The sequence below is a fragment of the Aspergillus clavatus genome, genomic scaffold, assembly GCF_000002715.2.
Source record: "Aspergillus clavatus NRRL 1 1099423829750 genomic scaffold, whole genome shotgun sequence".
In the NCBI taxonomy this organism is placed as follows: domain Eukaryota; kingdom Fungi; phylum Ascomycota; class Eurotiomycetes; order Eurotiales; family Aspergillaceae; genus Aspergillus; species Aspergillus clavatus.
In genome coordinates, this window is record NW_001517110.1 from 222,977 (window position 1) to 243,863 (window position 20,887).

The following is a 20,887-nucleotide window of genomic DNA, read 5'->3' on the forward strand; positions in this document are numbered from 1 at the left end:
GGTATAGGCAACCTAATTGACTATGAAGCATGAACTATTCCACACTTGCGACCGCTCGAATCAATATCATGTAGCATGCGCATGATGTATAGATGCAATGCCACAGCATATGTGGCTGCAAGAGTTACTGATTTGAAAAACCCAAGTAAGAGCAGACACGATCTCGGTACAATGGTCCAAAGAGAGGCATACTTTATCCTAGATTTTATATTGAGAATAATGAGATTAACAAAAACGAAAATACACCCCAGGAGGATGAAAAGTGAGCAAGGATCAAAGTTGTTGTCTGATAGGCGATTCGTTTTGTACTCACCCAATAACGTGAAGATGCTCCAGCCTCGCGATTTCATGTCTACACCCATCTGCGACTCAAGACCAGTTCCATAACCGAAGCATCCTCCTTCTGATGGAAGACATAAATGGAGAGCTTGGGCCTAGCCCAACTGTACGGACTAACATTCAAGAGTACTCGCATCGAGATCGAGTTAAAGCATATATCGATGACACGCTCGCAAGGATTCTTGATGAGTTGCAGACGCCAGACGGTCGACCATCACTTACTTTGAGACGACGATCTGCGCGATCATCGTTCTTCATCAACCGTGATAATATGGCTCTCGAGAGGTGTGAAGTGGAAGCACATTCTATCTATACGTGGCCTGGCAGAGACGCTTATGAGGCATGGAAGTTCAGTACGGAATTCCAGCCCTTGCAAACCCATCCAGCTCGAAATTGATCCGCTCCTAGCCGTGATTCTTCGGACATTAGCAGCTATTGCTGAGGCACTTCACGCTGGTTTAGTAGTCTCGAAAAGGTATGACTGGGGAGACACAGGAGCCTTCATGCGCATATGGCTGATGCGACGGAAACAGAGATATCTATTACAATGACCCAGCTTGCTTCGGATCCCAAAGAGTCGTGGACACCATCGTGGATGATATTGCACATACAATCGGAGTAGATAGATTGGCATTGAACGTGGTATGCACCGAGGATACACCAATGAACCTAGACAGACGGATGTTTTGCTTTGCTAAGTTCAAATGATACAGGAAGCAGCAGCAAAAGGGCTCGTTGCGGGCTATTACCGTCTTATAACCAAATATGGTGAAGCAATAGACTCTCGTCTTTCCACGAAGGTTGTTCGGGTCTCCAAAATTTCTTTCTTAGGTCAATATTGACAGTGGAGCAACATAGGATATCCTGATACCACGTACGGAGGACATTCACGAACTTGACCTTTCCGAGGTCAGATGGGTCTTGATCATAGAGAAAGAGGTAATGCAGCTTCAAATTCTTGATGGTTTTCACTAAGATCGCCACCTTTTGGCAACATCACTATTAGGCAGTCTACCGTCGACTCTCGAGAAGTGGCTATCAAACCAGAGCGCCAGCCGGTAAAGGTATACTGGTGACGGTGAGTCTTCCACGATCAGGGTTAGTGGCAGCAACTGATGTCGGAATTTAGGGTAAAGGCTACCCAGACTTGAGTACTCGAGCCTTTGTTCGACGACTGTTCGACGAAACAAAGAATCTTCGCCCAGAAGAGACCCCACGCTTCTATGCGCTCGTTGATGGCGATCCAGATGGCATGGCGATCATGTCAACGTATAAATACGGCTCCATGGCGCATGCACACGACAATGCGAGACTGAACGTACCCGGACTTCGCTGGATGGGCCTCCGAACGTTAGACATCATTGCGACTGCCGACCGAGCTGGGGATGGCACCTTGACTCAGCTGACGGCAAGAGACAGAAAGAAAGCCATTGGCATGATGTCGAACAGCCCCGTGTTGGCAGCGGATGGGCCCGAACAGGAATGGCGCGCCGAGCTGCAGCAGATGCTAATGGTGAATTTGAAAGCAGAGCTTGAGATTCTCTACGATCAGGAGGAAGGACTCGAAGGTTGGATTGATAGAAAAATGGCGACCTCGAGCTGATCTCTCACGATTGCCACTGCTTATTCAAGACCAAAGCGAGCTGCTGCTCAGGAGAAACTTGACTCTATTGTATCAAATGATCTATATTTGTTAAACTTGTTTTTCCGTGAGGAAAAAAAAAAAACAACAACCCCAACTTGAACGGAAGGAAAGATTGTGTGGTAGAGAAGAAAAATATGGAATAGAAAAGTCAAGTAAAAAGATCAAACACACCAGTAACGCCATTCCAATAGTCATCCAATTCTTTCGACAATCAAGTATCAACCCGATACGTGCCCGGGGTCTTGAAGACACAGCATGTCAAAAAGCGTATGTACAATCCAAAAAGCGGACGATCTATACACCTATCCAGCGCGGGATATGTCCCTCACAATCCTAGACCCTTTCTGACCTCATCGCGAACCTTGCGTTCATACTCGCTTCTCCGCTCCCTCCACATTTTCGCCGCCTCCACATTGGCAGGGCTTTCATCATTGGGCTCTGCAAGCATGCTCATGACAGATATCAGGATCTTCTCCACGCTCTGAATCGGTGACCACCGCTCTGACGCATGCTCGTAGTGGTTTGGATCATCGCCAGGAGGATGAAGGATAGATATGCAAACGGTTCCGTTCGGGTAAACTGTTCAAAGAAAGATAAAGGTGTCAGCAGACCCATCACGGTTCATAAGATCGAAGAGAGAAACAAAGACAAGCTCACCATTAGGATGCCACACCCCGCCACCAACAAACTTCATTGTTGGTGGGCTAAGCGGATAGTCCTTTGGGAACTTGAGCTCTGCAGCAAACACACCCCCTTCATAGGGTGTGCCCTCAGGACCCTGAATCAGGGCTTCCCAATGGAACATATCATCCTCGCTGACTGGACCTGCAGTGATCCCCTCGGGAGGGTTGGTCGAGAGGTTTTTGTACTCGTGAAAGAGACGTTTCTGCGCGACGGTCGACATGGTGGGATTGTGATTGTGAGATCAAGCGGTTGCAGCTCCTGTGTACGAGTCGAACCTCTTGAGGATTATTTAAATGAAGTTGGCGGTCGATAAGCAGTGGAAAGTGGGCTGGCTGCGGAGAAGCGGCGGTCGGTGTGGGGTTGAATAAATCCTAGGCCTTCGATGGAAAAGAATGACGTGGAGAAGGTGTGAGTCGTCTCAAAGCAGAGTTGATGCGAGAGAAGATAGGGGAGTTCTGAGGATGGAGAAATACAAAGGATGGCCGATGAAAGAAACGCAGTCTGGTCTTGCCACCCGGCACATATCCAGGATTGGTCGTCCCCGAGGATCGGCCCGTGAAGTCAATGGAGGACGACTACGGAGTAAGGAGTATCGATCCATACAAACACTGCAGATCATGAATTCGAACATCAATAAGAGAAACTATAGTACAAGGTATTATATATCAGATAATTTTTCATCGCATATACTCCATCATGGTTTATGCACCGGACCAGATGGGGACGTGCAATAATGTCTATCGCTCATCAGAACCAGTCATAATCATCACCGCCTGTTTCGCCATCGTCAGCTGCTTCATCAGCACCCCATGGATCCTCAGGTTCGCGAGACCACGGGTTCTCTTGTTCGTCAGCCCAGACATCCCCATAAGGACCAGGTTGGCCAGGTGCCGATGCTGAAGATTGCTGATCCACTGGTGTCTGTTGTTGTTCTGGGCCAGGAGGATACTGAGCGTTGGCTTCTCCTCCCATGCCTCTTGACAGCGCATCGTACCCGGCCATGGCTCCAGCACCAGCTACTCCTGCTGCTGCACCCTCAGCAATCCCTCCAGCAGCGCCAGCCCGACCAATAGTGCCTGCAGCCGCTTCCCCGATAGCCCCAGCCTCACCAGCGGCGGCACCACCAGCAGCAGCCTCGCCGCCTACACCGGGGATCCAGATAGGCATGAAACCCATACCACCAGCACCACTGTGACGACTGAAGTAATCGAAGTCAATGCTCACAGCAGAGGCGAGCATGACCGCTCGTTGATCAAGCGTCATTCCAGCGACAGCGTTCGCTTGCGTGGATGGCTGCTCAGAGTCTGCAGCAGCAGAGTCCATTCGCAAAGCATAAACACCTGTATCTGTAAAGATTTCACGGGCAAACCCAACGAAATTTCGGTTGACCGAGCCGATAAGTCGGCTGTCGGCGGAACGAAGGGAGAAATCCCATGACAGGAAAGGCTCATCCACGTAAGCAAACTGATGAAATTCTCCTAAATCAGAGCTACCCTCAGTAGTCCGAGCCAACTGCATCTGCTGCGTGTTGGATAAGCCAGTGTGTGAGAGTGGTAGTGTTTGCGTCCCCATCTCCGTGGCGTTGTTGGGGGAATGATGGTAGGTAAACAGATTGTACTTCCGCCTTAGCGGCGCCCACTGTTGCTGTGCCTCCCCAACGACACGCATGTCTTCAAGGCCCAGCGGCGAAACGCGTGCATTTGAGCCTCCAGTGGCTTGGATAAGTGACCCCGGCGAGATACTTTGTAGAGCAGTTGATGATGGGTAAGCGGTTTTGGCAAGATCAAGAGGGTCGTATACTCGAATGCGAGAGTTGATCCAGGAGAAAGGGCGGTGGAACTATAAAGAGCATTAACAGGAGAAGACCCAATTTTTCCTTTAATAGATATAGACTTACTCGAAGCACTTCGTTCTCATGGCGATCAAATACATGCGTGACGAAACTTCGGTGCGTTCGAAACCATTGTCGTGCCATCATGTTCGTTATGCCCTTCTCCTGCTCCGCCATGTAGCCGATATGGTTTCCATTTGCATCCATAATCACATATTTATTGGCTTGCTCGAATCCACTGTTAAAGAAGCACGTCGGTCAGCGGGTATGAACTTTCCTGCGCCATATGATTATACCCACATCATAACATTCATCAACTCCAACTGTCTCTGGACAACGAGGCCGGAGTTTGCCAGTATCCCCGTAGCAGGATGGGTTTCTTTGAGTACCCCATTGGGATCCTCGGGTATGTGAACGGGTGAAAGTAGAGTGTTCTGAGCGGGGTCGTAGTGTGGATTCAGAGTGTTGGACTCTGATGTTGATGACTCGGGTTGCTTTGAAGGTGCTGGCTCTCTTCGACCAGGCACAATGGGTTCCGGTTTTCGAATCGAATTCCGCGGATTACGAGGACTCGGGCGTCCTCTTGTAAACGAGCTTGCGAAAACTCGACCAGGCGTCTGAATCGACCTGCTGAACGGTATTCGCAGTCTTGTACCCCACATGAGAGGCTGAGTTGGATAAACAGAAGATAATATGTGTCAAATGAGCCGGAGTATCTACAGAATGTATAATACTGTGACTAGTTCAAAGAACAAAGGAACAGAATGACGACTGGATGTCTGAAGGAGCTCTGTGTAGTGGTGGCGGAGAACATGACGAACTGCATGTGCCGCGCGGATTTAACCGGCGATAAGAAATTATATAGAAGTCGTTAGAAGATAACAGTGAGCGCGCACACTGACAAGTAAATGTCACAGCCAAGAGGTATGGACGATTTTCAAGAGAGCAGCAGAGCCTTCTATCGTTCTTGAAAACATATATATCGGACACATTCGTTCGGTCGTAATTGTTTCCTTGTTAAAGTCTTCCTCAGCTTATCGCATCCTTAGACTTGTGCTGTCAGTCGAGACCGGGTCTATATACACTACCATAAACAATCGTCGCTCCCATTCGCTCCCAATGACACTTTTAATCTGCTGTAGCTACAAAATCCAGCGGATCATATTACAATAGACCTTTCCGAGCCAACTCAATCTTCCGCGCAGCCTCCCCAGGCTTGTATCCTCCCTTGGAGATGCAGACCGCACTTCCTTCACCCAGTTCGACCTTGTCTTCAACATTCGGATGCTCACATGGGCAGTGATGCGGGAAGTCAACGCATGCAAGCGTGCCGGGACAAAGATACTTGTTGCAATTGGCTGTAGAGGCACGGCGCAAGCAGATTGTTAGCTATTCCATCCACATACATAACGATTGCAAAATAATCATCTGTGGGGACGACTCACTTGCTTCCCATAATTGTTGGTATCTCGAACTATCGCTTGCAGAGTTCTGCGAGCCTTGTTGATGATGTTCTTGGTGGCCTCCCCCAAACATCTGCTCGAAGAACTGAAATTGGGCCTGAGCAACCGAAGCGAGGAGTAGAGCCCCCAGAACTCTGATCCAAACGGAGATCATAATGGGAGACAGTCAGACAAGTAGGAGCGCTAATAAATAAAATAAAGTATGGATTGCTCGCTGGTTGAAGGAGAACGAGATAGTTGGCCATATTGAAGCCAGCTATCAGAACAGCACGTGACTATCCGCCAAGATTGGCTCCAAAGTTCGAAAAAGTCGCCGAACTTCAATCTTGATGGGCCGTTCCGAATCCTGTCAACAGAGCTGAAGTGCCTTTCCACCTTCGGCTCAGACAGCCATGTTACAACCCAGACTGATAGCGCCTTTCCGGGCGCTCGAGCGAACCCTCGTCTCCTCTCTTCGCTCATCGCCGGCCATTTCTCACGCTCCTCGAACTTCATTACTTTTCCAACGGGCCCCCATCTCCGCACCATCCCCGATCTCGAAATATCTTCTCCCTTTCTCTCAAGTCCGCCACGCCTCGCATGCCACTCAAGGTACTGCCAACCGTCACTCCCGTGATCCCGCCGGAAAGCGTCTGGGCGCGAAGAAGACCGGCGGCGAGTATGTCGTTCCTGGCTGCATTATCTTCCGGCAGCGCGGAACCAAGTGGTTCCCCGGCGAGAATTGCGCAATGGGCAGAGATCACACCATCTATGCGGCAGAGGCTGGCTACGTGAGATACTACCTCGACCCTGAGCGCCATCCGGATCGGAAATACATCGGTGTCTGCTTCGAAAAGGAAGGAAAGCTTCCTACACCCCGGAACGCACCCACGAGACGGAAGTTGAACAGAATCGCGGTTCCTCGCATCCCCGATGGCTTTGAAACTGCCGCTCAATCGGACTTGGCTGCGACTGTGGAGGATGGCACGACGGTTTCCGGCGTGGAGGCCGCCAATGCCGCCACGGGCTCCCAGCTGCGTCCCGGCTACATGTACCGTGAGGCGAACTGGCAGATCGGTCGTGCCGCCGAGAAGGCTGGAATTACCGCCAAGCCATACAAGCGCGATAACCGTTGGCTCGCCTGGAGAAAGAGACAGGCTAGAGCTGAGCGTGCTGCCCAGATGAAGAGTCTGAAGGGCAAGAAGAAGGCTGCGAAGAAGAGCAAGGGTGGCCGTTAGTTGATACACCGTGTTTCTTTTCCTTTCAGCTACATCACGGGGGTTTCAAGGTGTTTCTTTGTATTATAGAAATTGTCAGCATTATTTATCAGTCTACTTCCAAATGTATGATGTATCCGAATTCTTCACGGACGATCATGGACTACAAAAAGCAAGCAATATTGCAGTTTAACATTTCGGGTTGCATTCGCTTTGCTTTAGTAGAAAGAAAAGCAGCACACACAAACGACCAGCCACCGAAATAGGCACTGAAGACTATCGGAAAGAAAAAGCTAGGGTATCTGTACAATTGCTGGGAGGAGCTCTTCATCCAAACTCCGGCCCAAGAGCTCCATGCTCACTCCAAATTAGCCCGAATGAAATGTCTGGAACTTAATCAATCATTCAAAGACATGGCAGAACATCACTGCTCGAACAACTTTCCGAGAATCAAACTCTGGCAGACAAATTCATTGCCCACGATTCTGACATTGTTACTCAAGCCAAGATCACCGCCGCTGATGAATTCGATCAACTCGGTTCTCTTTCGCTTCTTCGGGCCCCGGAATGACTGGGATTTGAGTGATCCAAGCGTTGAGAGTCCGAGAATCATGGCTTTCGCGGTAGCCATGTCGTCCCCATCAACATATATCCAATCCCAGGTACATCCAGCCCTGGCTTGGGCTTGTTGATCCAGAATAGCTCTGACTGATTTGAGATCGGGTACGCGCTCCACCTTGGAAGCACCCAAGGCGTATGTAAGGAATATGTATGCCTTTCTCCTTTCTTCATCTGCTCGTCCACCCCGACCCATGACTAGCAACACCGATTGGCCCTGGAGTAAATTGGGACGCGCAGCGATGGTGATTGGCAGTTGTGCTGCTGTAGCCGGATAGGGAGCGAGGAATCTTGACTTTGTTGCACCGTTCAGGTAAAGGGATTCACCGGAAGGGAGCAAATACAGTTCCCAATCCAGGATTCGATTTTGAGCAAGACAGTCCTCAATCCACCGATCCGATAGACAGGGGATATTCAAAGCTAGAGCTTGCATATACTTCGGGCGGCGCGAGTGCTTATCAGCGATGAGACAAGCAAATCCAACCTCTTCAGCACCACCCGCCAGACGAAAGTGCGTACTGCAGCTGTTTGCATCTTGTGTTGAGGGTTTTGTAGGAGTAGCGAGTGGTGCGTAAGAGGACATCTCGAATAATTCATTGAAGCCGTCTTTCAGAATGCTCCCATCGTTTTCCAAGATCATCTTGGTGATACGAGATTTCACTTCATCATTATCTCCGTAAGACACTGCAAACACCATCCCCGCAAATAAGCCATTCAGTAAGCGAATGCTGCGCGATAGTCGTGAGCCTGGGGATACGGGAGTCGAATGTCGTTCAGAAGGCGTCTGAAGTCTGTTCTCCAGAGGTGCCGCCCCCGAGTCGTAAGCAAAAGCTCGATCCTTGAGCTGGTTCCACAGAATTGTGTCCAGGTAGATGCGCGAGATGGGGACCTTGATAACATTATCAGGGCCCGTAAGTCCACTAGTTGGGAGGCTTTTGCGCTGTTTTGGACCTAGTAATAGAACAGTATGGCCGTATACATCAGTAATTGGAAAAATTCCATCAGCGGCCGCCTTCGCGAGATCTTCAGGACTCAATTTGTCTTGAAAGCCCCGTATGATATGTGTTACCTTCGGGACGTTAGGCATGTCAACCTTCACGGCATCTCCGATGCGCAATTCCAGTCTTTTGACGGCGCCCAACGGTACTTCAATGGGAACACTATCTTCAAACTTGACTAAAATTTTTGATTGCGCGACACTGGGCGATTTGCCAACACAAGTCGCAGGATAATATGCCCGCTTTGGCCCGCTCCAAGGAGCAATGACTTGATTTGTTGCGATTGGAGCATTGTTCGAAGGCGCAGATTTTGCCTGGACAGACTCTTCATCGTTGGCGAATTCTGAGGGATCCGGACGGCTTTCGCTCCCATCTTCTGCACTCGGAAGGGTCGGATTACCAGTATCGTGGACTTCAACAATCTTTATGGCTGTATTTACCACTGGTTTCTGAGCAGGAGGTTCCGGCTGCGCCTGTAAGCGTGGTTGAGATACCCTCTTCAACCTTTCCTTACGAGACACGTGATATTGAGGAGTATCCTCAACCTCCCATAAAGTTCCCATCCGTTTGGGAGGCCCGTATCGTTTCCGAAGGCTGGATTCGGATGTTTCCACTGGTCGTGCAGGCGAAGGACTCTTTTCCACAGTTCGTTCTCCCTTGGAAGCTTGAACACATTGGGAAGCTGTCCGAGGTGTGAATGGAACTACAGGGTCAGAGGCATATACACTCTGACCGTTTCCACGCCGTCTCTTTCGTGGAGGAATCGGGGACATAGAAACCACAGAGCTGAACTCCTTATCATCGGCTGTCAAAATGCCGATATCAAGGTCAAAATGACCAGTCCCTGCTTGCGGTGAAGCATCGGCAGCTATTTCAGTCAGTGCTCTGCGCTGTCTGCCACTAGGACTGGAAAGGATTTTAGCAGTTTGAAAACGCTTTACTGGGGTCGAACTCTCAGGAACAAGCGGCTGAGAGAGGCTGACGCGCCCTTGGCTGGCCGCATAAGTAGGGGGCAAATCATCATCATCTTGATCCATAGGGTCATTGCCCGTGTCATCTACCCAGTCCCGGTTGTGCAATCTGTTTGGACTGGTCTCTGGGATACTTGTTGCGGGGAGCCCGTCTCCAAAGTCTTTTAAATGCTGAGGGACAGGTGTCTCGGCCACACGAGAGGGCATTGAAGATGGCTTGTCTCGGGTATCGAACTTCACATCTTTATCCGCAATTCCTGTGGGCTTATCACCGAGGAAGTTGCTGGATTGCGTGATGATGACTTCTTGGGCAGAAGAAAGGTTCCTTGGAAGCTGGCTGGAAGCTTCGTGGCTGCTCGCCGAATTTGATCGACTACGAGTAGCTGACGGATTATGATGAACTCGATGCAGCTTTTGGACATCCCCATGGTCTGATGGAGGCGGAGATGAACATATCTGCGGGGATTTTGTTGGAAAAGAAACATATCTCTTTCTAGGATTGCCAGGATTATACGCGCTGGCTTGCGACATATGCCTGTGATTCCGTCGGCCATGTACGGCATCGTCACTCTGATCCTCATTGTCCTCATGTCGAGGGGATTGCTGCGAGTCCTTCACTATCACGATTTGTGATGACTCTCTTGTCCCATCCAAATCCGCCAAATCAGGGCTACCAGGACGACAAACAATCCCTTTCGCTGACGAGCGCTTCGGAGAGGCTGAACCGTCTTGTGAAGAGAGAGCCCGCGAGAGCCGTTTGTGCGCAGAGGCGGTGTCCGCACGACTACCTCCGGAGACATTGTCGTGGTTTTCCTTGTCTTCTTCCGTTGACGAATTAGGCGTATGTGGAGGAAGCCTAGATGGTGCGGGTTCCTCGTCTCCCTCAGTCTCTGCTTCACTAATTGGACTCGTTTGAAGGCCAGCTTCTAGTTTATGAGCCTCGTCTGCAGAAACAGGGCTTCTCGGCACCTCAATCTGCCTCTCTTGCTGTGGTTTTTCAGGTAATGGTAAGCTTCTGTCGCCCGTTTGTCGTCTGTTGAGTGGTCTGGGTGGAGCTGCCAAGCCAGCAAATTGCGCTGTTGCTTCTTGATCAATGTTCCTTTGACGTATAATACGCTCCACAAAGCTAGGTTCCTTGTCAAACTCGCCATCACTCTGGTCTTCGGAGTGTATGTATTCCGCAGAACGGGTCATCCTTTCCTGTAGTATCCTATCTCTTCTCGCTTGAGACTCTTTCATACTAATATAGGCCATCGGTGTCTCGCAATGATCTTGAGGAAACGTCGCAGCGAGATTGTTCAGTGGGGAGGACAGCGCTGTAGCTAGCGGATGGCTTTGAATGGGAATATTTGGGGAAGGTCTATCTGACATGAGGTCGGGATGCTGGCCATGGACTAGCGGAGAGGATGGAGCCTGAGTTGCTCGGAATACCTGGCTCAATGCCATGACTCCGCCGCTTGATTGAATATCTGTTGCAAGAGGATTCTTGGACATGGACGGGGTTTCGGAATTCGAGTTTTGAGTGCGGCCGGTCTTCAAAGCTGTCGCTGGTGTGCTTGTCAAGAACCGCTGAGATTCGGGGAAAAGATTCGGTTGAAAGTGCAATGGCGATGATTCCCCCAGCCTGGAGCTGCTCTGATCTTCGTTGTCTTCGGCATTGATAGTGTCCGGACATGTATTCTCAAACCCTGACAGCAAGTCTAAATGGCCGCTGTCACCCTCGTGCAATGTCACCAGTGTAGCTCGATCGCCGAGATTGCTTTCCAAAATATTTCTAGCAGCATCTTTATTCTGTTTAATCATATCATCGAAAACCGATTGGGAAACAACCTGAGTGTCTGACGGCACGGCATCTGCGGAACTCATCTTCGCTGTATGCCTAACGGGCTGAGGATCGTGTCTGATATTGCCCGACTCAGATTCCCGATTCGCATCTATCGAAATTATAGGATCATCCTCGCTTCGAGGAACAAGCTCCTGCGGGGAGGGTTGTATGACCTGGTGATCAGGGGACGGCGCTGGAACATCCGTTGTGTTTATATTTTCGCAACAATCGTTCAACGGATATCTCGGCTGGTGATTATCAATGGATTCCAGGTCGTCTAGAAGGAGCTGAGATGGCGCAAGGTCCTATCAGGAATGATTGGTGTTAATACGATCGAGATCAAAAAACGCCACCCCATCGCTGCTGCGACTTACTAGTCCCAGCGCGACGCGTTGCAACTTCACAATGTCGATGCTGTCATTCTGCGTCTCCATGTTGAATCACGTTCAGATACCTCCAAAAACCAGATAGTTATTCCCCATCATATCCAAACTTATATTTTCAGTTGCACAAGTCCATCCACCCCCAAAGCAGCCATCCCTAGCGTTCCGTAATGGGACTGAAGTCGCTGAACCAGAGAAACGCGAAACGCGTAGAGCACGTGATCAGCTATAGTAATATTACTATATTGGGGTTAGTTCACTGGACCACATGTCAACATCAGACACTATCAGCTCTACAGGCAGAAAGAGTTGCGTCTGATTCTATTGGAATCTGGAAATGGGAAATGGATTAGGAGCAGTCAGAGTATATCGATTCTTTAAGTAATCATATAGCTTTCTGATGTAATAGGGTTACGAGAGCATGGCGATTGGTTACTGTTACACTAGGTAACATCGCAGATGATTGATGTCTTGAGAAGTATTGATTTGATTCAGATGTTACATAGACAGAGAACCGAGGGAAGAGATCAGTCCCGCGTGCGGTTGGGAACCCATCTTCTGAGGAGCATTTCTCGTACTTTATACCGAGAAAGAAGAGCGCCGATATCCTCAGAATCTTGCTCTAACTCGTGAGATGCTGGTGAAGGAACCTCCACGTAGCATACCACCAAGCTCTTCTTCACTTGTGCCTGGACTCGATTGACACAATGTAGCCACCACCAGCTACGAGCCTGTTTGCTTTCACAATAAGCCCTCCGTTCTAGTGTTTCGGACCAGTATGTATGTTCATATGCTGGGATAACCACAACCGCAAATTCGGCGTGTGAGAACACAGGACCGCGGTTGTACAAAAGATAATCGACTCCGAATTTCACCCCGGAGCGCACAACCCATCCAAGGGATCGGAAGTGATGGTAAACGACATAGGAGACGAGAAAAGGATCGTCTGGTTGCAGAATCATTGACGAACTGCGGGACGGATAGTATGAGGTGTGACAGAATAGCGGGAGTAGCGCGGTAGGAGGAACGACAGCTTTGTGCCCATCATCGAAAACGTGGAGTACACCAAGCGCATAAGCAAGGAAGAAAGCCTCCTCGTTCGATAGCTGTAAATGCTCCTCGTTTTTAAGTGTAGAGTCTACCTGTTTAGCTTCCACGCTGTCATCAACTTGAGCTGGCTCAGGCAGACGAACAATTACCGAATCCGATGAAAATTCCTTTTCGTGGACGATCGAAGAAAAGCGGACTGTTTTGCCGGCGGGTTCCTTCGCAGGAGACGAGATGGATTGTTCACCATCCTCCTTCCCCTTCGATCGCTGCGACTCAAGTAGTTTGGCTTCTCTAGCCTTCCTGAGAGAGAACTTCTCTAGGGTGACGGCTGCACCATTGGCAAGACTATCCGTAGGTAGCACCGCTGAGGTTTGATCAGCGGGGGTAGTACCACTCTCACGTGCCGCAGCTTCGGCTTTCAGTCTTTGCTCAATAGCTACCTTTTCCATCCTTGCTCTCTCCAGTTTCAGCTCACGTCGCTCGGTTCTGCGCTGGCGAGTGAGTTCCTCATTGGTCTGACCTCCAAGTAACCCTCTTCGTTTCTTCTCCCGTTCCAGCCAACTGGGTTGACTTCGACTCAAAGTACCCTTGCCGAAAAATCCCATCTCCCACAGAGCTCGGATTGCCTTTTCATCGGTGACATGGATGGATGAGGTCGCCGAATCAAAGTATGCGGCATAGATCTCTTGTTGAGGGGGGGTGATGAAGTACGTCAAGTACGACAACACCACGCTGATAATCGACAAGGGATTATGAGGAATGAGAGGAGGAAGAGGGTGGACGGTTAAGGGAAGAGGAAAGCGATGGATGTGCTTGTAATTAGGCCGTTGAGGCCGGGGACGACGTGCCGGGCGTGCATTATTGTTGTTCGGCTCGGATTTGGTGGGGGTACCAACGAGCTCATGAGGTGAACTTAGAATTGGTGTAGGCGAAGAAGCCATCATTAACAGAATATTTTGATTCAATTACACTATTTCCACATATGAGGCTATCTACAGAGCGAAGAGTCAGCTCGGCGCTCCCCATCGCAAGATATCCCCTTCTCAACACAACAGGTTTAATCATGTTCTTCTCCTCAGATACCGTTGTAGTCAAAACAAAGCAATCACTGACAACAGCTAGAAATCAAGGTTGCCATTGCCTAAGCTTGTGTAAAGGTGTCATCACCGGAGAGAACAGAAGATTACACCTCTATATGTCGAGCGAGGCTCTTGGTGCTTACCAGAAAAATGTCTCTTTCTGGGCACCCAATCCTTGAGAGGAATGGGAGTGTGAATGAAGCTTCTGTAAGGAAGTGTTGTAAGACAATCTGCTATTACCTCAAGTATTCCAGCAACATCATGTTGGAACCTGATTGAATGCGATCATCATAACCATTCCCAGATGTTATTGAGCGTCAATGAGTTTGGAGTTGAGAAAAAAAGAACGAGAAAAATTTCGGAGCGGCGTTTATAAAGTGGTACAACCAATGACTAAGCGAGCCCTTATTGGTCTGAGCTCCGACATCTCCGCCGAAAAAAATTCCTCCACTTTATCGATTTGAATTGTCACGAGGGACATCGACAGTTGCTTGTTGGATAACATCGCATATACTCATTACCTGCCTTGATTCTTGTCCAAAGACCAACCGCCAAGTAAGTTTACTTCTTTTTCTGACAGCGCAGTGCCGTGTTGTTCGAAGGTACTGATTGCCGTGTTTCCAGGATGCATCTTATGGTATGTTTTAGACATCATTGCAGTTCTTAACGCACAGCACCGAGCAGTCTCTCATCTAATGTTCGTTAACAGTACGTTCTCGATAAGGATGGCAAGCGGGTCTATACCCTCAAGAAGGTCCTGGTAAGTATCTATGCATCCTTGAGCGCATCGCGAATTTCCACGACGCTGACAATACTCGAATGATAGAGCGGCGAAGTCACCAAGTCTGCCCACCCCGCTCGCTTCTCGCCAGATGACAAGTACTCCAGGTGGGTTTGCGAATTGGAAACTGGAAATGCGCTCGAAACAATTGCTGAACTTTAACGATTTAGACACCGTGTCACCCTCAAGCGGAGATATGGCCTCCTGCTAACCCAGCAGCCCGGTATGTTCCATTTCTCAAGGCTCCAGCCCCAGAGACTGACCCATTCAATAGAGAAGACCAGCGCGGCTCTGTGAGGAGGTTGCGAACGAAAATAAACTGAATTGATCTACAAAGGGGTTTCCAAATCATTTATAGGCGAATGGTGTTATTGTGCGATCTTTGAGGACGGAGAATTTCGTTTATTTGGCGGATAGAGAATATTCATCTGGAGGATTAATTGTGCTTTGCACAATACATGCCAACTTTGCTCTGACACAGCGTAACCCATGTCCAATTCCGTCATAGATATGCTATAAGCTCTATACACATGTTGAAGCAACTCTCTGCGTTGATGCAAATGGGATGATAGCCAGCAGATAAACAAAAGAAATTCGTGAAAATTTTCAATCAACTGTAAATATCCACAAATGCAAAAGTATGTACCTTTACCGCCGTCTTGAGTTCACATTCCTGCCAGCTCCAACCTTGGGTCTACCGCCGTGCTTGCTTCGTTCACCCGTCAGAATTCCCGGCAGGTAGTCTTCATCCATCAGATCTCGTTCCCTGCGGAGTCTTCTACTCTCTTCGGTTGAGGCTCTGACATATTCCTTCTGGTCTTCAGCAAAGATGAGCTCGGTACCCCATCCATCCTTGCCGCCACCGCCTTTCCATTTTCCGCTAGCACTTCCGTGCATGGGCTTTGGAACGCTGAATCGGTTGCCTCGGTTGTTCCATTGCATGTTCTTCTTGAGATGCATCTTGAACTGACCGTTCGCATCGGTACTGCAAGAGACACGAGTGAGAGTATCTCTACCGCAGCGAGGGCAGAACTGTTTGGTCATATCTTTGGTCGTGAAGAAACAAGCGTGACAGCGTTTGATAAAGGACTTAAGATGACGAATTCTCTGGAGGGTGGTTGTAGACAACAAGTTGAGGTTCATTTGCAACAGAACGTTTTGGCACTGTATAGTGAATCAGTATAAGTCTCAGCCTCCATGGTCGTTTATCTATTTCCAACATACCGCAAAATCAGTGGTCATGGTTGCAACCTGCATGATCTTCGGTTCGGGTGCTGCAGCCGCAGAGATTGATTCGTCCTGGGCCTGTCGCTTCTTGAGATTGGAGGGTGTGATCCAGCCACAGTCGGAGTCGGAGCCATCCTCATCATCATCCTGAAGATCCGCATCAACGCTATCTTCCGCCTCGCCTTCTGCCTTGTCTCCGATTTTGTCGTCGGCTTCTGCAGTTTCTGCGGAGTCTGCCAATGGTGTTTCCTCGTTAACCTCCTTGTCATCAGTCTCGAGTGTTGTTTTGCTCAAATCCTCTGCGACAGCATCAACTTCTGCTTCATCTACTGCGTTTGCTGTATCGGTTGTCTCTCCCGTCTCCGCTTCCGCCTGCTCAGGCTGTTCCTCTTTCTTCTCCTCCTTCACTGGAGGTTTGCCGTTCACCTGTTTCTGACCGGGAACACTTCTCAATCTCCAATCACCACCGTTCCTCTCGCACTCTACTTCATATGCAAGCGCAAGGACCTCAAGATCAGTCTTACTGAGCACAGCCCTGTCGCCGGTTTTCCGTGCGAATTCGCTGAGTACACTAACACTCTTTGGTGACGGTGTCCGCTGCTTCAAGAATGGCAAATACAGCGTCTCGACTCGCATGCGCGCATCGGGGTCACGGATTTCGCGGACGACAGATGGAGTGATAAGGAGTTCTTCGCATTGCGCAAGCAGTGTGGACAGAGGCGGGGTATTCTTCAGAATGGGACCAGCATCGAGAATAATCGTGTGGACCGGTTTGGTCGGACTCGTCGAATCTGTCATTTTGAAAAGCAAGGCGACAGCAGGCTCTTCCAAAAAATGATAGGAAGAGAAGACTGCAATATGCACCGACAGAATAAGAAATTGAAAGGTAAGAAGAAGGATCCCAGGGCCACTGGTGGTGTTGCTGGAATTTTTGGCTGGTCTGTGCGTTATCCTTATCTTAGCGTCGCCTTATCGGCCGGCCAACTGGTCAACGACAAAGCATACGATTTAGTATGAGATGCATTAGCAATATCCAACATCTCTCCCCTACCTATCTCTCAAACCAAAAAAAAGCCCGACAGATCAAGATGTACTAAAGAATCCATTGATCTTGCCTTTTCTACTAGCATGAATATTAACTAGAGCCTTCCAATTGTCTATGTTTGGTTGTCCCTTTCCATATAAAGATGGCTTCAGATAACATGCCACCAGCTACATCTGAACGTTCATTTTCGAACGATCGCTATACCTGATGGAAGAAATCTCGAATCTTCATACTGAACATGGCATCCTTGCTATTAGCAATACTCCATGCTCATTATTTCACATGCTATTGAAGTCATCACTCAAAGCTGCCTCTGACCTGGAAGAACGCATAGACTTCGTCAAATTCTCACGTCTCACCTGTTTAATGGTGAGTGATATGGCAATTGTCCAGTATGATGGATCAGATGAGGCGTCATTCGACCGTTAGGATCATCAAGTTCAGTATATTTCATAACTCTCAGTGTAGAACTTTTTCAACAACTCTTGACCTATCACCAGGCTAGGTCTGACACACTGGCACCATATTAGAGCTTTGTGCACCAGAAGGCTGGTGTGATCAAGGCTAAACAAGGTTACTGAGATACTATACTGATATTACCTGTCTCTTTGGAGCCTCGAAGCGTCAGGCAGTCGGTCTAAAAACCGTTATGTGAACAAGATATCGAAAGACCTTGCAAGATAAAACCAATGCGCCACTGTCTCTCACATACTACGTCTCGCATACCTCAAAGTGGTTGAACATGCTTCGGCTTTGCGCAGCTATATACATGCATCACTCGAAGTATGCCCCTTCTTGTCTGCTTTTATGGCGTCGCGGTCATCACTGGGCACTAACAGTCAGTGACAAAAAGTAAGGCCATCGGAGCCCATCATTGTGTCAAATGATTAGGTATTTATAGAAGGTACATGAATCGCCAGTGGAGATTGTAAAGTTCACCCTCCAGTGAGTCTGAGCTTTACAACATTTTCCACTGTTATCCTGCAAGGTACACTCTTGGGTGGGTGCAACACCAGGTGCTATCCATGAAGCTTGCATCCAAATACAAACTTACCTTCCAGAAGACAAGAGCCTAGTCGCTATAATTGAATGGGTTATCTCTCTCATTTTCTTCGGGGATCTGATCATTTTTCATGTCGAGGTTCAACTAAGTCAGGGCATGTCCTGTTCTCATCTGTATGGGGTTCCGGGTCCAGCAACTCTACGTCTCTACTTAGCTGTCTAATTGACCCTGTACAAAGCTTCGATAACTTGCCTTTTCGCGCTATCTATGGCCTCCTTGCTTTTGTTGCTCAGGATATTTGTTCTCTTCCCTTGTTCTTGCCAGACCGGTTCAGGACATACAGACAGAAGCTTGAACGCTCGGACAAACCTTGTGGTATGAAAGATCGTCCGAGGGTCCAATACAACTTGGGGAGAGTTCTGGGAACCCTTCGACATCATCTGCGCTTATCTATCTACTCTCCACCCTCTAGTCTTACGCATCATGCCTCATTTACTGTCAACTCTCAGCGAGTGCAGTCCGCATTATTGGTCCCCGTCCGTTATCACGTAGCCATGCTCCGAGACACGGGACCGGAATCGGGGTTTTGTCGACGACAATCACGCGTGGAGACGACGTCGAGTACGGCGCGTGTACCAGCGAGACGGAGCGAGTTCTTTTCTCGGGTCTGGGAGATAACAGCACAGGCAAAGAAAAGAAGATTCCAAGGAAAGATGTCCCTAAACAGCAGATGATCATAGCTGAGCCCCGTGAGGGTGTGAATACTTTCTCTTGAGAGACCATTTGTGAAGCATCAGGTGGATATGCAATGGTTTGGAGTATGAGTGCTTGGTTGGACTTTGACACAGTATTGTGGTATCTCTTTCATTTCATATATTGCCAATCGTGGATTAACCATGGTATCTGTACCGAGAGGGAAAACAAGCAACGATAAAGAAAGCAGGTCCATGAATTCTCAAAAACAACATCATTCATCCAGCTTGTATAATCAGCCCGTCAGCAAAACCAATCGAGGTCTACAGAAATCTATATGCACTATAGATATGAAACACACATCCAACCATCTAAAAATCAGCAAACTCCTTATCAACCTCTTCAAAGTAGTCAAAGAAGCCCTTGAAAAGCTTGACACCCAGACCGGGATCCAAGCTGCCCGTGGTTGCGCGGATGCTGTGCATACTCAGCTGCGGGATGCCCACGTCGATGGCCCGCATACCGATGCGCGCACTGGTCATGGGCCCGATGGTTCCGCCGCTGCGCGAGTCGTTGCGGATCTGGAAGACCTGCAGTTTGGCATCGCAGCGGTCAGCGACGCGCTTGATGAAGCCGTAGCTGACGCTGTCGGTAGTCATGTGGCCGTTCGAGTCGGCGGAAACGGCCACGCCGACGTTCAGGCGCGGGGCGTGGTTCTCGAGATAAACATTGAGGAAATTGGGGTTGACGGCGTGGATGACGTCCGACGAGACAAAAAAGCTGTTGGCCACTGTTTGCGAGAGCAGGTTGGGTCCGTAGTTGGACGAGGCGAAGGCCTCAGTAATGCGTTCGATGACACTGCTCATGAAGTTGGACCGGGCGCCTTGTCGCAGCAAGCTGCCGATCTCTTCGTCGTCGAACATGCCGACCATCTTGATCGAGGCGGGTGATGTGCTGTCTGGGGAGGCGAGAAGTGCCTGCTGGGCCGCGTAGCAGCAGAGCTTGTCGTCGACGCGACCCGCAAAGATCAGGTCCTTTTCCAAGCCACCCAGACGCGCCGGCTGGCTGTCATACAGCTCCAGTTCCCAATTCAGAATTGTGTCGTAATCTGTAATTCCGAGCTCTTTCGCAATAATCTTGACCAGTCGCTCCGGTTGAGTAGCCGCGAATGAACCCGGCTTGATGCCATTGTCCGAGCTTGCCGAAGCCGACACCTGGTGCTGGAACAGATCTGAGTTATCGATGCCAACAATGGGCACCATCTGGGTCTCTTTGTTAAAAGGACCCTGAGAGGGGGCACCGAAATGGGGAGCCAGTGTGGGGATCCGAGCAATCGGCCAATCCAACTTGACCAGCTTGGACTCGACCTTCCCACTATCGCGGTCTTTGACAAGAACACGACCACCAATGGATAGATCACGATCCCACCAGGTTTCGTTCAGGGCGCCCGCATACGGCGCCACACCAAGCTGGACAAAGCCCGCTTTGTTGGGAAGCTTCGAAACAGGCTTCAACTTGGCGGTGAGGGCGTCGATGTGGCCTGCCACAATAGCCAACCCATTCCCGCTCTCATACTCCTTCCCGATGGAGAATGCAATGAATGCGCTGCCATTGCGCGTTACGTAGTATTTCCCACCCCGTTGTAGCTTCGAGGTCCAGGCCTCACGCTCTGGAAGATGCTTGTATCCCTTGCTTTCGAGCTCCTTTGTGAACCCGTCGACGGCGTGGAAGATGGTGGGATATGCGGTCATAAAGTTGCAGTAGGGCTGTGCGTAATCTTCAGGAGAGAATGCAGCCGGCTTGCTCTGTTCCGCTGGACGGGATGCTGTGCTCGAGGGGTACGATGGTGTTGGCTCGGGGAACTGACCAGACAGGCGATAAGCCATGTTCGAGTCACGGAGATCGACAATACCCTTCTTTGTCATACTGAAGCTGCAGGAAGTGTCTATAAGTGAGATAATATGATTTATAATTGGTAAACTGTGATTGAGAGATGAAGAGAAGAGGAATCAAGCCGAGAGGGGAAGATGAGGAGAGTTGGAGAAGCTCGGCTTAT

The 20,887-nt window shown here is 49.4% G+C and overlaps 10 protein-coding genes across 10 annotated transcripts; 3 read left to right on the forward strand and 7 right to left on the reverse strand.

Annotated features, from left to right (window-relative positions):
- Positions 1-1,600: 1,600 nt before the first annotated feature.
- On the forward strand, positions 1,601-1,942 carry ACLA_001100 (putative meiosis-specific topoisomerase Spo11; the record flags this gene model as incomplete). Its single annotated transcript, XM_001276124.1, has 1 exon — positions 1,601-1,942. One exon carries the CDS (start codon positions 1,601-1,603, stop codon positions 1,940-1,942), a length of 342 nt encoding a protein of 113 aa, XP_001276125.1.
- A 367-nt stretch (positions 1,943-2,309) lies between these two features.
- Positions 2,310-2,888, reverse strand: ACLA_001110 (E2 ubiquitin-conjugating protein UBC7; the record flags this gene model as incomplete). Its single annotated transcript, XM_001276125.1, has 2 exons — positions 2,310-2,563; positions 2,642-2,888. The coding sequence occupies 2 exons, from the start codon at positions 2,886-2,888 to the stop codon at positions 2,310-2,312; spliced, it is 501 nt and encodes a 166-aa protein (XP_001276126.1).
- A 527-nt stretch (positions 2,889-3,415) lies between these two features.
- ACLA_001120 (scramblase family protein) lies at positions 3,416-5,161 on the reverse strand (the record flags this gene model as incomplete). Its single annotated transcript, XM_001276126.1, has 3 exons — positions 3,416-4,507; positions 4,566-4,737; positions 4,800-5,161. The coding sequence occupies 3 exons, from the start codon at positions 5,159-5,161 to the stop codon at positions 3,416-3,418; spliced, it is 1,626 nt and encodes a 541-aa protein (XP_001276127.1).
- Positions 5,162-5,663: 502 nt separating this feature from the next.
- lcl2 lies at positions 5,664-6,116 on the reverse strand (the record flags this gene model as incomplete). The annotated part of the gene is made up of 2 exons (XM_001276127.1): positions 5,664-5,857; positions 5,945-6,116. 2 exons carry the CDS (start codon positions 6,114-6,116, stop codon positions 5,664-5,666), a joined length of 366 nt encoding a protein of 121 aa, XP_001276128.1.
- A 238-nt stretch (positions 6,117-6,354) lies between these two features.
- ACLA_001140 (mitochondrial 54S ribosomal protein bL27m) lies at positions 6,355-7,179 on the forward strand (the record flags this gene model as incomplete). Its single annotated transcript, XM_001276128.1, has 1 exon — positions 6,355-7,179. One exon carries the CDS (start codon positions 6,355-6,357, stop codon positions 7,177-7,179), a length of 825 nt encoding a protein of 274 aa, XP_001276129.1.
- A 403-nt stretch (positions 7,180-7,582) lies between these two features.
- ACLA_001150 (chromatin-binding protein RAD9) lies at positions 7,583-12,004 on the reverse strand (the record flags this gene model as incomplete). The annotated part of the gene is made up of 2 exons (XM_001276129.1): positions 7,583-11,875; positions 11,945-12,004. 2 exons carry the CDS (start codon positions 12,002-12,004, stop codon positions 7,583-7,585), a joined length of 4,353 nt encoding a protein of 1,450 aa, XP_001276130.1.
- A 476-nt stretch (positions 12,005-12,480) lies between these two features.
- sen2 (tRNA splicing endonuclease subunit SEN2) lies at positions 12,481-13,944 on the reverse strand (the record flags this gene model as incomplete). The annotated part of the gene is made up of 1 exon (XM_001276130.1): positions 12,481-13,944. One exon carries the CDS (start codon positions 13,942-13,944, stop codon positions 12,481-12,483), a length of 1,464 nt encoding a protein of 487 aa, XP_001276131.1.
- Positions 13,945-14,707: 763 nt separating this feature from the next.
- On the forward strand, positions 14,708-15,160 carry ACLA_001170 (H/ACA ribonucleoprotein complex subunit NOP10; the record flags this gene model as incomplete). The annotated part of the gene is made up of 5 exons (XM_001276131.1): positions 14,708-14,719; positions 14,792-14,842; positions 14,909-14,970; positions 15,034-15,086; positions 15,138-15,160. 5 exons carry the CDS (start codon positions 14,708-14,710, stop codon positions 15,158-15,160), a joined length of 201 nt encoding a protein of 66 aa, XP_001276132.1.
- Positions 15,161-15,511: 351 nt separating this feature from the next.
- ACLA_001180 (rRNA-binding endoribonuclease) lies at positions 15,512-16,888 on the reverse strand (the record flags this gene model as incomplete). The annotated part of the gene is made up of 2 exons (XM_001276132.1): positions 15,512-16,027; positions 16,088-16,888. 2 exons carry the CDS (start codon positions 16,886-16,888, stop codon positions 15,512-15,514), a joined length of 1,317 nt encoding a protein of 438 aa, XP_001276133.1.
- Positions 16,889-19,202: 2,314 nt separating this feature from the next.
- On the reverse strand, positions 19,203-20,717 carry ACLA_001190 (M18 family aminopeptidase; the record flags this gene model as incomplete). The annotated part of the gene is made up of 1 exon (XM_001276133.1): positions 19,203-20,717. One exon carries the CDS (start codon positions 20,715-20,717, stop codon positions 19,203-19,205), a length of 1,515 nt encoding a protein of 504 aa, XP_001276134.1.
- Positions 20,718-20,887: the final 170 nt, after the last annotated feature.